This window comes from Prunus dulcis, chromosome 4 (genome assembly GCF_902201215.1).
Source record: "Prunus dulcis chromosome 4, ALMONDv2, whole genome shotgun sequence".
Lineage (NCBI taxonomy): Eukaryota > Viridiplantae > Streptophyta > Magnoliopsida > Rosales > Rosaceae > Prunus > Prunus dulcis.
Window position 1 is genome coordinate 18,847,447 of NC_047653.1, and position 14,049 is coordinate 18,861,495.

At 38.0% G+C, this 14,049-nt stretch overlaps 1 protein-coding gene across 1 annotated transcript; it reads right to left on the reverse strand.

The window, feature by feature from the left end:
- Positions 1-120: 120 nt before the first annotated feature.
- LOC117624384 (biotin carboxylase 1, chloroplastic-like) lies at positions 121-6,996 on the reverse strand. Its single transcript, XM_034355588.1, has 16 exons — positions 6,777-6,996; positions 6,480-6,541; positions 5,728-6,053; positions 4,781-4,922; positions 4,281-4,379; positions 4,096-4,152; positions 3,274-3,345; positions 2,972-3,061; positions 2,789-2,848; positions 2,357-2,542; positions 2,174-2,266; positions 2,010-2,091; positions 1,723-1,829; positions 1,527-1,602; positions 1,081-1,190; positions 121-469 (listed from the first exon to the last, which is right to left on the reverse strand). Exons 2-16 carry the CDS (start codon positions 6,522-6,524, stop codon positions 413-415), a joined length of 1,602 nt encoding a protein of 533 aa, XP_034211479.1. The 5' UTR covers positions 6,525-6,541; positions 6,777-6,996; the 3' UTR covers positions 121-412.
- Positions 6,997-14,049: the final 7,053 nt, after the last annotated feature.

Below are 14,049 nucleotides of genomic sequence, written 5' to 3' on the forward strand. Positions count from 1 at the left end.
ATGCCACTACAGCTTATAACTCAAAACCTTAATTTAGGTTGATTTCAGCCAACAGCCTAACAATTAAATTCAGCCAAAACTGAAACCTGAAAAATGGTATTTTAGGATTGAACCTAACAATGAAGGAAGCATCTTTGCTTATTAATATGGATAGTTTGCAAAACCTCATCATCATTTCTACATATATAGGGAGCAATACAGGTTTGTACACAGTACATCCAGTTGAAACAGAACATATCAAAATTTCAAATGGAATTCTCACATGAAATGCAAGGCATGTCAATGTTACCAGGGCTATAAAAGTAACAACATTAACACAAATTAAATAACTAAAATACAAAAAAGTGAATTATTTGCAGCTTTATAAATGTAGCCGTCTTGACCCGACGGTAACAACTCGAGCTCCATCCATCTAAGCAGATACACCAGCTAGTTCTATGGCAGGGGCTGCAGGCACCAAATGTTGGGGCTGTAGGGGCATAAATAATATGGCTTTAGTAAATATAACACAAGTTTAATGAATAAAAACCTCTCACAAGGGAAAGACCCACTAAAAAGAAACAAAATTTGTTATTTCTTAAAAATATAAATTGTGCAAGTAAATTCTCCACTTCATCTAATGATGCTAAGTTATGGATTAAAAAGAAATACAACTTATTCAGAATGAGTCAGGTGACATAATATATTAAGGGCTCGTTCGGGAGTGCTTTTAGAAATTTCAAAAGAAAGAAGTGCTTTTACCCATTTAGAAGCGCTTTTGGCAGTTCCAAAAGCACTCCCAAACAGGCCCTAAATGCCAAAGGCATAACTACTTTCCAGGACTTACAAACGGGATGTAGAGCTCAGTGTCAAATAACTTACGAAGATCAAAAGTTATTTGACTGATAATACCTTTAAAACCCTAATGACCTAATTAGAGTTTGAAGCCTGTTTCTAGTTGACTTACTTCACACAAAAATTTTAAAAAAAAATAGTAAACACCTGAGCCCCAGTCGCCTGTCCATAACCACCAGAATAACCCAAATGAAAAATCAAAACCTCACCAGCAAAATTATGTTCAGGGTTAGACTAGCTTCTTACCGCTGCGAGCTCCTCTTCGTGCTTTGGAATAAAAGCAGTATCAACCTTGCCATTTTTGAAATCCTCTATATCAAGGATAAGTTTATGATATTCAATGGTTGTGGGAACTCCTGTGGAATAAAGGAAATAACTAAATTAACAGCCATAAATAGAGAGAATATTTATCTAGCTAACTACATTCACAACCGTGAATAAAGAAAAAAATTGTAGATTTACAATATGAATTGAACCAACCCATAACTGTAAGCAAAAAATGAAACAAATACAACTCAACTCCACGAATATAACAAAGAACTAAACAGAAAGAACCCAGGGCCTACAGACCCTTCTAATATCATCCTCCACTAAACAGACAACACTTTCAATTGGCTCACACAAAGTACAAATATGCTGACACAAATAGTAAGTAAAACAGAAGGATTTCAACAATTAACTTCATTACTTACCTGTTATAATAGTGTCATCCAGAGCCCTCTTCATTCGTTCAATTGCCTTTTCTCTTGTTGGTGCCCAAACAATAAGCTACATTAAGAGAGAAAAATTGCCAAGGTAATCAGAACAAGAAACCTAGAATCTATAATTTTATACTGTACATATGTATATGGGAAACCATGGTTAGCAACGGTTTATTGGTCCACAAACCTTTCCAAGAAGAGAGTCATAGTTTGGAGGAACCACATAATCAGGATAAAGATGGCTATCCATTCTAACAAAGGGACCTCCAGATGGTAAGTAGGCAGTTATTCTTCCTATAAAAAAAGGCAGAAGATTACGTATACTGAAAACGACCGTAACAAAATCCATGGAAATCTTGACTGCTGAACTAACTCAGAACCTATTCATCAGGGTTTGGCTGCACCCCATAAAACCAATACAAGATAACAGAAAAGACCAACAGATGGAACCAGAACATAGCTATGTACACACACCTGGCCCAGGTCGGAATCCTTTAAAAGCATCTTCTGCATTGATACGACATTCAATTGAATGTCCTCTGAGCACTATCTCATCCTGTAGAGGGAGCCACCTCCATCAGACATTGAACAGGAAGCGTCATAAGTGTATCTAAAACTACCCTACTACAATTAATTACCTGTGTGTATCGAAGTTTTTCTCCCATAGCTACACGAATTTGTTCTTCAATCAAGTCAACAGAGGAAATCATCTCTGTCACAGGATGCTCAACCTGTGGTTCCATTGGGAAAAAAAGTAATTTAACATAACTAAGCAAAAAAATTTGTGCAAAACAAAGCCATCCTCAAAAGATTAGTTTAACCTGAATACGGGTGTTCATTTCCATGAAGTAAAAGGAACCTCTTTCATCCAAAAGGAATTCAACGGTTCCAACACCAATGTAACCAATCGATGCTGCTGCGGCAACTGCTGCATCACCCATAGCTTTACGCAACTCTGGGGTCAATGCAGGGGAGGGTGCTTCTTCCAGCAGCTTTTGGTTCCTTCTCTGAGATGGTCGAATTCAACACATGAAAAATCAATATGGCAGGAGTCATTGGGTTTTGCATTTCAAGGAAAAAATAGAAGATAAATGGATAATACATCCTAATGTTACAAAGAGTCAGTTATATGGTAAGGTTATGACCATTTTTGCTTGCCTTCAAGAAATCAGAACTAAGATGTTTAAGTTATAATAACTAGAAGAAAAAAACTTAACAGAGATTCATGCAAGCAATAAGACCACTTAAAGTACCTGGATACTGCAATCCCGCTCTCCAAAGTGAACAACATTACCATATTTATCTGCAAGAACCTGTATACAATAGATGAATCAAGGGGTTGCAGGCAGGCATCAAACGTCAAATCAAATACCAATGTCTAATTATAAAGAATAATATTTGAACAAATTTTACAGGAACTTTTATAAGTACATTACCTGAAATTCAATGTGTCTAGGATTTTGGATGTACTTTTCCAAGTAAACTCCATCATTTCCAAAAGCAGCTGCAGCCTCACTCTTTGCTTGCTGCAAACAATTAAAGTGAGGCAGAAAATTAAGATAATGGAAGCAACAATGTAATACAAATAATTCAAAGTTGTAATCTTAAACTTATTTAACATAAAACTTAAAAATATATCTCCAAAGATGATTTACGAAATACTTTCACAGAAGAAAAACAAAAAATGAAGGCATCAAAGCAACAAAATAGGAAGATAATGCATTATTAGGTGTAGTACCTGTAACAACTTCACAAACTCTTCAGGTTCTTTAGCAAGACGCATGCCACGTCCTCCACCTCCTGCCGTTGCCTTAAATATTTAAAAAAGAAAAAAAAAAAAAAAAAGCTTATCACTTTATAGAAACAAATCATATAACAGATAAAATAGTATATCGGCTCTGTTAACAAAGAGTTAGAAGGAAAATATCAATGAAAGGCCAGAATCCTAAAATAACCATTCATCTCATAAGTCTTATAGTTCAGTGAAGTCTTAAAAAGTTCAAGTTTGATTCATTAAAGTAGATAAATACCATACTAGTAAATAAGATCGTTTAGATTTTTTCTGAAAAACGATGAAAGCGACCTTATCCAGAGATCAGAGGTAACAGTTCGAATTCTCTATAGGTACTAAGAATTAAGCAGCCAACTGAAGTCTTTCTTAGCAACTCCATGCATGATTCAAACTCAAAATTTGAAACCCGTAAAAAATATCTTCCAGCTTCATTGAGTTAGTAAATTGTCCTAGTCTAGCACTATAGCAAGGTAACAGGGTAGGAAGTCTTTCCTAGTCAAACAGTTACAAATCTTGAGCGGCTATCCTACATAAATAGGCATGTATTCCTCTAAACTAACCTCATTGTACAATTGATAGTCAATAAATGTCTATATTATTATCAATAGGTTTTATTGATAAAACAAATTCAATTTTTTACATTAGAAGTACGTTTAACTTCTGAATTTTCAGAGTTGACATAAGAGGGTATGCACTGCAAATTCTAAGGCACATCAAGGTGCAATGAATTTTAATTATCATGAGATATACTAATATAAGACACTTTACCTTGATCATAACAGGAAAACCAATCTCATCTGCAAGCCTGATTCCTTCCTCTGTGCTCTGTTGACAGGAAAAAAAAATTTCAAAAAAAAAAAAAAAAGTTGACAACAATTAACACAAACCAATTCATATAACCACCTAGACCTGGAGGTGTTGAAATGTATAATAACTGAGGGTACAGTAGAGACCTGTAATAATCCATCACTTCCTGGTACAGTTGGAACACCTGCTGTCTTCATTGTGTCTCTGGCAGTCGCTTTATCACCCATAACACGGATGCTGTCGGGCTGTAACCCAAATAGCAAACAGTTTGTCCCACATCAGTACATCAATTAACTAATGAGTAACTAAAGAGTCATGTGCTTATATCTCCATGACCTAAACGGATCAATCACTATTCACTGTAAGAAAGGAAATATTTAGAGAGAGAGATAAAGGCAAATAAAGCACAACTCAAGAAATAAAAAATAAAAAATTGTTTTAGGCTAGGATAAGAACAATAAATATCTTCTGAGTTGAACATTTTATTCCTTACTAATCACTAAATTGCTAGATAATATGTCATTCCGAATTTACATGAAATTTTGAAGGACTCTACATTAAGTTATCAGGGTTACATCTAAAATTTGAATGAAGAGAAGAAAGTCAAAAACTTCCTAGCATGAAGTTTTTTATTTCAAGTACTTACCTTAGGCCCAATAAAGTTGATTCCGTGTTCTCTGCACATTTCAACAAATGATGCATTCTCAGCAAGGAAACCGTATCCTGGATGCAGCATTGTACATTTTCGACTGATAGCAGCAGATAAAACATTTGGAACAACTAAGTACCTGTAGAAAGACAGATCAAAATGCACAATTCAACCATTGTCCTCTGTAACAGAAACTGAGACAAAGGATAAAAAAAGCACTTATCGTGATACAAAGATAAAGAATGTAGTGCACAGATAATGGTGCAAAGCAGGCTGGCATGAGAATGGCACGATTAAAGGGGTCACGAAAGGGGAAATATCCAATGCCGTGCCATGCCAAGCATGGACATTCACATTCATGTCGGTCCAGGTCGACATATCTAGCACGAGCACGAAAAGGACCAATGCCAGGCATGAGCCATTTAAAACCATTGGCTTATTATTACTAAAGTCTTTGTTTTCACTTTCTTTATTTCAAATGTCTTCATAAAAAAATGATTATCTATTAATGATGTTCTTATGTATTTTACTTTCATCCTTAATTCTTTTCGGAAGAGAAAAAACAAGTCATGGTAATTTTACTAGCTAAATCTTAGTAATTAAGATTAACTTTATAATAAATTGTAACTAAGCAAGAAGAAAAAAAACAATCAGAGGCACTGCACAAATCCAGTTAAGGCACGACATGAATAAATATATCACGGTTCCTTTAGGTTTCCTAAATCATGAACTTTAATGGTATTCAGAAAGAAATGTAGTCCTTTGTCATGGTTTAAATGGCCCTCTCTCTCTCTCTCTCTCTCTCTCTCTCTCTCTCTCTCTCTCTCCACATGAGCTCCATGTTAAAATATTCCAGTTTTCCATTTAATCAACAAAATAACACAGGGATAGGGGTTAAAGAAGAAAGAACAACAAAACGAAAAATTAACTGATCAACCACTTACGACTGACTGCTTGCTGCTTCACCAATACAAACTGATTCATCAGCCAATTTCACATGAAGTGCGTCCTTGTCTATTGTTGAGTAAACAGCCACACAAGGTATTCCCATTTCATGGGCAGTTCGAATAACGCGAACAGCAATTTCTCCCCTATTTGCCACCAGAATTTTTTCAGCACGACATGCAGCATGGAGAGCTCCCCCATGCTTCCTGGATTTGAAAGTAACTTGAGCACCCCGAGCTCTCTGCCTTAAAAAGTTGACTTTATTTCCCACCATAAAGCTGCATTGGGAACTCTGGATCTCTCTAGTTCTCCCAAAAAATAAGCCCTTCCATTCACATAAGAAAAACAAGAACAAATGTGAATGAATAAATAAACCAGAAAATAAGTCTAGAGTGGAGATCATAATAAAATGGAGGATTCTGAAGACAATATAAGAAGCAGACCTCATTGGTTTTGTAAATTCTATTTATATAGGAATTCCAATATTTTACTTTTCCCTAATCAGTTAGGATCTTTCACTTATCATCTGTTTGGCTGCATTGGATAAAGCATTGAGCTTTTCTACAAAACTGACGATATAAAAGGTAATTATCTACCAAGCCAGACATCCTTCAGTCCATACAGAAATAAAAAGCAACCCAATTCTGTACCTAAGAATTTAGACTAACACAACCCAATTCCAACTAAACAGAACACAACCCAAGACTCAATTCCAAAAATACAATAAATACAGGGTGACAGAGGTACTTACAGGAGTTGGAGTGACAATCTTGCAAATGGGCATTGTGGCATCCATTTTGAAAACAAGGAGACCTAAGTAAGTAAACCCAGTTACACCAAAGAAACAAAAACCAATATTAGCGCCACTGCCATTGCAGAACAATAACAAAAGAAAAGTAAAATTGGTTGGAAATGGTAAAACTATTTCGACCAAATAACACAGTAGAGTGTATCAGCCAAGAAATCACAACCCAAAAGAAATGGGATGTTGCTGCCATTCTAAAACGATTCAAAGATTATAACTTTTGATACTGGGACTTCGAAATACCTTTCTCAATTGTCTCAGAACAGGATCAGAATGAATGAATGAAGAAGAAGGAAAGTGTTTGGGGACCCCAAGAGCTGTGGAGCGAGAAAGCAGAAAGGGAGAGAAAAAGAGTGAGAGCAATGAGAAGAAGAAGGTGGGAAGGTCCGAGGGAAGATATCAAGAGTTGAGTTTGTCGATGGAAACGAGGGGAGTTGCTGATTGAAACCTCCGCCCAAATGAGGGGAGTTCCAATGATATTCTGCCACATGTACAATTAAAGTTACACTCGGCAGAAAAAAAAATAAACTAGCATTAGAAATAGCGAGGTCTTCTGGATTGCACCGAAAACTTGGAGAAGAACTTTTATGCAATTATAATGTGATTATGACGAATTTTCAAGTTAGTTGAACGATGTTATATGGAAAAAAAAAATATTTCCATTTCAATCGAATTGGGTTTCCAACTTACAACATCTTCCAATATTCAGAATAAAAGTATCATTAGACTAAGAGTTAGTTGATTATTATATGGGAAAGTTGAAACACATGACAATACGTCATTGGCTTGGTATACCATCACAGTTATATTCCAGCAAAGATAACTTTTTCTCCTGTATATGGAGCTTAAAACCAAGTCAGGTTAGGCTTTAACAAGAAACATTTGACACCTCTTTGCATCTAGTTGTATTCGCAACAGCCTCAGCAAACGCAACATGATGCTCAATTTGGTGAGCAACATTTGAATAAATTGCTTGCTCCAATAAAATCAGCAAAGTGTAGCCAACTTTCCGCTTCTCGTACAGAGCAACTCCAAGACACTAGGCAAAGGCTTTGGGTTGCGCACTTTGTTGACACATCAGCTAAATCTCCTCACAGTAATGGCAAACAAGGTCAACAAATGTGGAAGCTCATCACTACTACGATTTACTATTTGCGCGACGGAAGTTTGCGCGACGAAGAAAATTTCGTCGCGCAAGAAATACTGTTGCGACGAAAAAAAAATTCCGTCGCGCAAACAACAGATAACTAGCGCGACAAATAATTTCGTCGCGGAAAGAGTCCATGCGCGACGTAAATAAATTTCATCGCGCAAAGGTGGTTCGTCTATGTTGTTGGCGACAAAATCTTGCGCGACGACAGAGATCGTCGCGCATAACAATCTTGCGCGACAATTCCTGATATTCGTCGCGCAAAGATGGACACAAAATTGGCTCCTTTTATGGCGGTAAAAACATTTTGCGCGACGAGAGTTTTCGTCTCAAAAGACAACTTAGCGCGACGAAAAAATCAACCGTCGCGTAAGAAAACGGGGGAAACTTATTTTTGGCGCCAATATGCAGGTGGGTTTTTGCGCAACGGAAGTGCCGTCGTCGCGTAAAGTTTAATAGCGGTGCGTTCTTGCGCGACGAAATAGTTTTATTTGCGCGACGAAAGTTAAACTTTGCGCGACGCCGGATTTTTTATGCGCGACGGAATTTTGTGCGACGAATAATTTTTTTCGTCGCGCAAAAAAGCAGATGTCGACACGTGATTGCGCGACGGAAATGTTGTTTTGTGCGACGGAAAAATGGGTTTTCGCGACGGCGTTTTGCGCGACGAATTTTCCTCTTCGTCGCGCAAAGTCCTTCTTCTCCATATTTGTATCTGCCATTGCAGAGGCAGAATGCAAAAATTGCATTCTGCCACTCTCTCATTCTCCCTCCCTGCTGCTGCTCTGCTGTGAATTCTGTATGTTTATTAGGTATGTATTTTTTGTCGTTAGTTTAAATGTATTAATGTAAATTCGTACTAATGCTATTAATTTTGTTCTCGTTAGGGATATTTGTGATTAGTGATTGGTGGAGAACGATTGAGAAGGTATGTTATTGTAAAAGTTTGTTTGTTATGTTTGTATTTTTTTTGTGAAGTTATATGTTTATAATGTTGTGAAATTGTGCGTGACGTAGCACAATGTGTTGTGATGTACGAAGTTAATTGAAATTAACTTCGTACTTTTATTTTTATGTTTAGTAACACGTAGTTTTCCGTTCGAGATTAGTTGGATTTCGTGCATGGATGCGTAAGGCATGACTGCGGTCCAATTAATTCTTGAATTGTCCCATTATTTGGACAGTTTGGTAATGCATAGTGTTGTCACATAATCTTCGGCTACAGGATTAGGTTTCGATTGTGGAGATTTCGGTGTCATCTCGGTACGTTCTTCGGGTGGTACGTAGGTATTTATACCTATGCCCACTTCAAGAGCTGTGTCGAGATGCTGCCGAAATTAATCCACGTCGAAATCTAATCTCATGTAGCCGTAGGTTACGAGACAGGACTATGCATTCCCGAATGGGATAGGGCCCTTACCGGAGGCATAAGGTGACATTATAACTTCGTATGAAGTTGTTGTGATTGTTGTGTCGTGATTGTGGTTTCAGGAATTATGAGCAGAAGGTGGATACAGAACCCGAATAGATGCGCAGACGAATACTTGGATGGAATCGAGGATTTTATTGAGTTTGCACGTAGACACAACCCGGGTGCAACTAGAATCCGTTGTCCTTGTAGGAGGTGTAACAACACGTTGTTTGAGACAATTGAAAATGTTGGATTTCATTTAGTAAGGAATGGAATGATTGAAACATATAGCATTTGGAACCTTCACGGCAAACAAGTAGACCATGCTTCGTCTTCAAATGCCCCAAGAGTGGACAATGTTGAACCTATTGTGGATCCTAATGATCAAGTCATGGGTATTATACAGGATGCTTTTCCATTCGCATCGACCAACATCAATCAGGAAGGGGAAGATGACGTGCCTACACCAATAGACAGTGCGGAGTTTGAACAGTATGAAAAACTGTTAAAAAATGCCAACCAAGAGTTATACCCGGGGTGCGAGAATTTTTCCGTTCTCACTGCCATTGTGGAGCTAATGCACGGAAAAAATAAAGTATCGTATGTCGAACTTGTGTTTCGATTACTTTTTGGGGGTTTTCAAGAGAATGCTTCCGACGGACAATTGTTTGCCGAAAGACCATAAACATGCACAGAAGGTGTTGCATGGTCTTGGATTGGGTTATGAAAAAATCCACGCTTGCAAAAACAATTGCATGTTATTCTACAAAGAGCATGAAACGTTGGATACATGCCCTATATGCAATGAGTCGAGGTTCAAAATGACATCCCAGAATAGAACGACTAAGATACCACAAAAAGTGATGCGTTATCTGCCCCTTAAACCTAGGTTGCAGAGATTGTATATGTCGACGCATACTGCCACAGACATGAGATGGCATAAGGAAAAACGGGTAGACGATGATGTGATGCGGCATCCTGCAGATGGGGAGGCATGGAAAGAGTTCGATCGAACGTTCCCCGAGTTTGCTGCTGATCCCCGAAATGTTAGATTGGGACTTGCCACTGACGGATTCAATCCGTATGGGGTTCTAAACCAACACCACAGCACTTGGCCGATTTTAGCATTCCCATATAATTTGCCGCCTTGGAAATGCATGAAAAAAGAATACATGATGATGACTGTTTTGATAACTGAGGATTCTGGCAGGTCAATTGATGTGTACTTAAGGCCTCTGGTTGATGAGCTGAAGGATTTATGGACAAACGGTGTTCGCACGTACGATAAATCAACTGGGAGGATGTTCACTTTGCGGGCAGCAGTTATGTGGACTGTGAATGATTTCCCAGCATATGCAATGGTTTCTGGGTGGAGCACAAAGGGTTATATGGCATGTCCTGTATGCAAGGAAGATGTAACTTCTGGTTGGCACGCAGGAAAAGTTTGTTACCTTGGTCATCGGAGATGGTTGCCATGGGACCACGAATGGCGGGAAAAAGATAAAGAGTTCGACGGGAACACAGAGCGTCGCCTCAGACCTAGAGAATGGTCCGGTGATGAGATCTTGGAACAGCTGAACCGTTTGGATTTTGCTCCGTTCGGAAAAACAGTGAGTCGGACCAGACCTTCTACACATTTGAACTGGGCGCACAAGCCTATGTTTTTTGAGCTCCCATATTGGTCGAAACTGAAATTGAGGCACAATCTAGATGTGATGCATGTTGAGAAAAATGTATTCGACACATTGGTGGGCACGATTCTAGATATCGAGGGGAAGGCGAAGGACACGATCAAAGCTCGTCTTGATTTGGAAAGAATGGGCATACGAAGGGGTTTATGGATGAATAGGGACAGTGATAAAGCTAGAAGGGATCTTGCATTCTTTTCTATGAAACCGAATGACCAAAAAGAGTTTCTAAAGTTTGTATCGTCTGTCAAATTTCCCGATGGGTATGCTTCTAATATCGCACGTTGCGTGAATGTCGATGGGGGTAAATTTTCTGGACTTAAGAGCCATGACTGCCATGTGTTTATGCAACGCCTACTTCCTGTGGGTATTCGACACCTACTGCCGGAAGATGTGGTGAAGCCAATCATGTTGTTATCAGATTTTTTTCCCAACTGACGGCAAAAACATTGCGAAGGACAGACATGTTTCAGTTGCGCCATGACATTGTCCAAGTCCTATGCAAGTTTGAGATGATATTTCCTCCAGCTTTCTTTACAAGTATGATGCGCGTGATGGTTCACTTGCCAGAAGAGGCATTGCTTGCTGGTCCTGTCAACTATCGCTGGATGTATCCAATAGAAAGGTATATAATCTTTATCATTTGTGTATGCATCATTATCGACACTTTGCTAATTTGTATCATATCGTTTTATTTTGGCAGGCTTCTCGGAGAGCTGAAAAAAAGTATACGCAACAGGGCAAAGCCCGAAGGATCAATTATAGAGGCTTGGGTTCAATATGAGTCGCTTACTTTCTGTGGAATGTATTTAAAAGATGTGGAGACGGTTTTCAATCGTCCTCAACGTAATAATGACGGAGGTATGAGAAATGAAAAACTTTCTGTTTTTGCCCAAAGCGCACGACCATTTGGAGATCTTGGACGAGGAGAGTCGTTTTCTAGAAATGACATGGAGGTAGCGCATTGGTTCGTACTGAACAATTGTGATGAGATAATGGCCTACTTAGATGAGCATGAAAAGATGATGAAGCGAGAACATCCATCACATTTGGTTGCCCGGAAACACCGTGAATTATTTCCACAATGGTTTTTTGATTCTGTAAGTTATAAGTGTTTTGTAATTGACAAATATAAATTGTAGTATTTAATTTTGTCAGACTAACATGTCAATGGTTTTGTATACTATTAGGTGAATAAATTGAAATCATCGAATTCCCCCACTTTCAGTGATGAGTTATATAACTTGGCGTTCGGCCCAATTCGCGCTGAATTGTTCTCGGGTTGTAATGTTAACGGCGTCAAATTTTTGGGGGCCGCACGAGATGACAAGTTGTGTACGCAAAACAGCGGTGTCCATGTCCCAGGGGGAGGCGAAAGTACGGACATTGATTTTTATGGCAAACTGACAACTGTCGTGCAATTGCTTTACAAAGATCGATACCAAGTCATCATGTTTAAGTGTCGATGGTTCGATACCAACCCAAATAGGGCGGCAAGTGTTAAAATCGACCATGGAGAACTGTCTGTGAACATTAACAGAACTTGGTATGATGACGACCCGTACATTTTGGCAAACATGGCGTCCCAAATTGTGTATCTAGATGACCCTAAAGCCGGGAGCGGGTGGAAAGTTGTGCAGAAGATGGATCATAGGAACGTGTATGATATACCAGAACTAGACCAAAGTGACAACGACGTCGACAATGTGGCTGACCAACGTTTAGAATCTTCAATGGAAAATGATGCGGAAACACTTCGAGATACAAATGTTATACAAGAACCGTTTCAAATAGAAGGAGTGTCTTCAATCGAAATACCGATTCAGTCAATTACAATTGACCTCGGTGATCTTCCCCGATACGATGTTGCAGTGGGCCCTAGCAACGCCGAAGATGCAGTTATAGAGGAGGAGGAGGAAGAAGATTGGGAGACCGAGAGTGATGATAGCGGCGATAACGAAAGTTATTATAGTTCAGATGATGAATAATGAATTTATTTGTAAATTTATTATGTTAGTGTATTCATTTTGTGTAATACAAATCTTTGAATATATGTAGTTGTCCATATGTAGTTGTGTATTCATTCTCCATATTTCATCACAAACTTCATTGGAATGTCAATACTTTAGTCAGTACTGATTACGACCCCATGCTTGTTGATTGGTTTTTATTTATTTATTTATTCATGCCTTAAGGCCTCTTCAATTATTATTTTTTTCTTTTGAGATATAGTTATTTCTTCATGTTTAAACAAAAAATATAAGTTATTTCTCCAATATTATCTGTGTGTCACTTATTTTTCTTCACTTTGGTTCATGATTAGTGGCATCAATCTAGTCAAACCGATAAAATCGGTCGATTCAAATCTTAATTATCAATTTAGTTTGGTTTTGATGAAGAAATACAAAGCCTTTCCAAAAAATACAAAGCATAAAAAATGATGAATACAAAACCTTTCCCAAAAATACAAAGCATACACAATTTGAATTAAAGGGGGAGTTATGGCGCCAAATCCTTGCGCGACGAAGTACTTTATCGTTGCGCAAAAATACAATACGCGACGCATAAAATGCGTCGCGTAAATTTTGCGCGACGAACAAACCTCGTCGCAATTGTTTTCGCGACGAATAAATATGCGTCGCGTATGGTGTATTTGCGCGACGATCAGAATAACTTCGTCGCGCAAATATATATTAGGTAACGTAATAGTATAATACACACACACATATATATATATATATATTATACACATATATATTTCAAATTGGCGATCGAAGTAGTTCATTGTATTCATATGGAGTGTAGGACTGTTGGTGCAAAAAATCATCAACATCGGAGTTCAACTAACCGTTCAATCATCACTTTTTATTTCGAACCGTCGAAAAGTTTTACCCCGTTCCTTAATCTCTGAATTTTTTTTTTGGCCGATTTTTCCTGTCCAAGATCTCGAAATGTAAAAAAACAATTTTGATGGCTGGATGACTGAAACTAGTTTTGTAGACTGCGCGTGCTATCAAAATCATATATTCACCAAAAACTCAAAATTTTGTTCATACATTTGTCAAAATATAACTTAACGTTTATGTGGTATCCCCTAGTGTAAAAATCTTAAATTGAAGATCAAATTCAGTCATTGTATTCATATAGGGTCAACAAATGTTGCTGCAAAAAATGATCAAAATCGGAATTAAAATGACCGTTAAATCATGACTTTTCATTTATAACCGTCGAAATATTTTGTCCTGTTTTCTGATATCTGAATGTTTG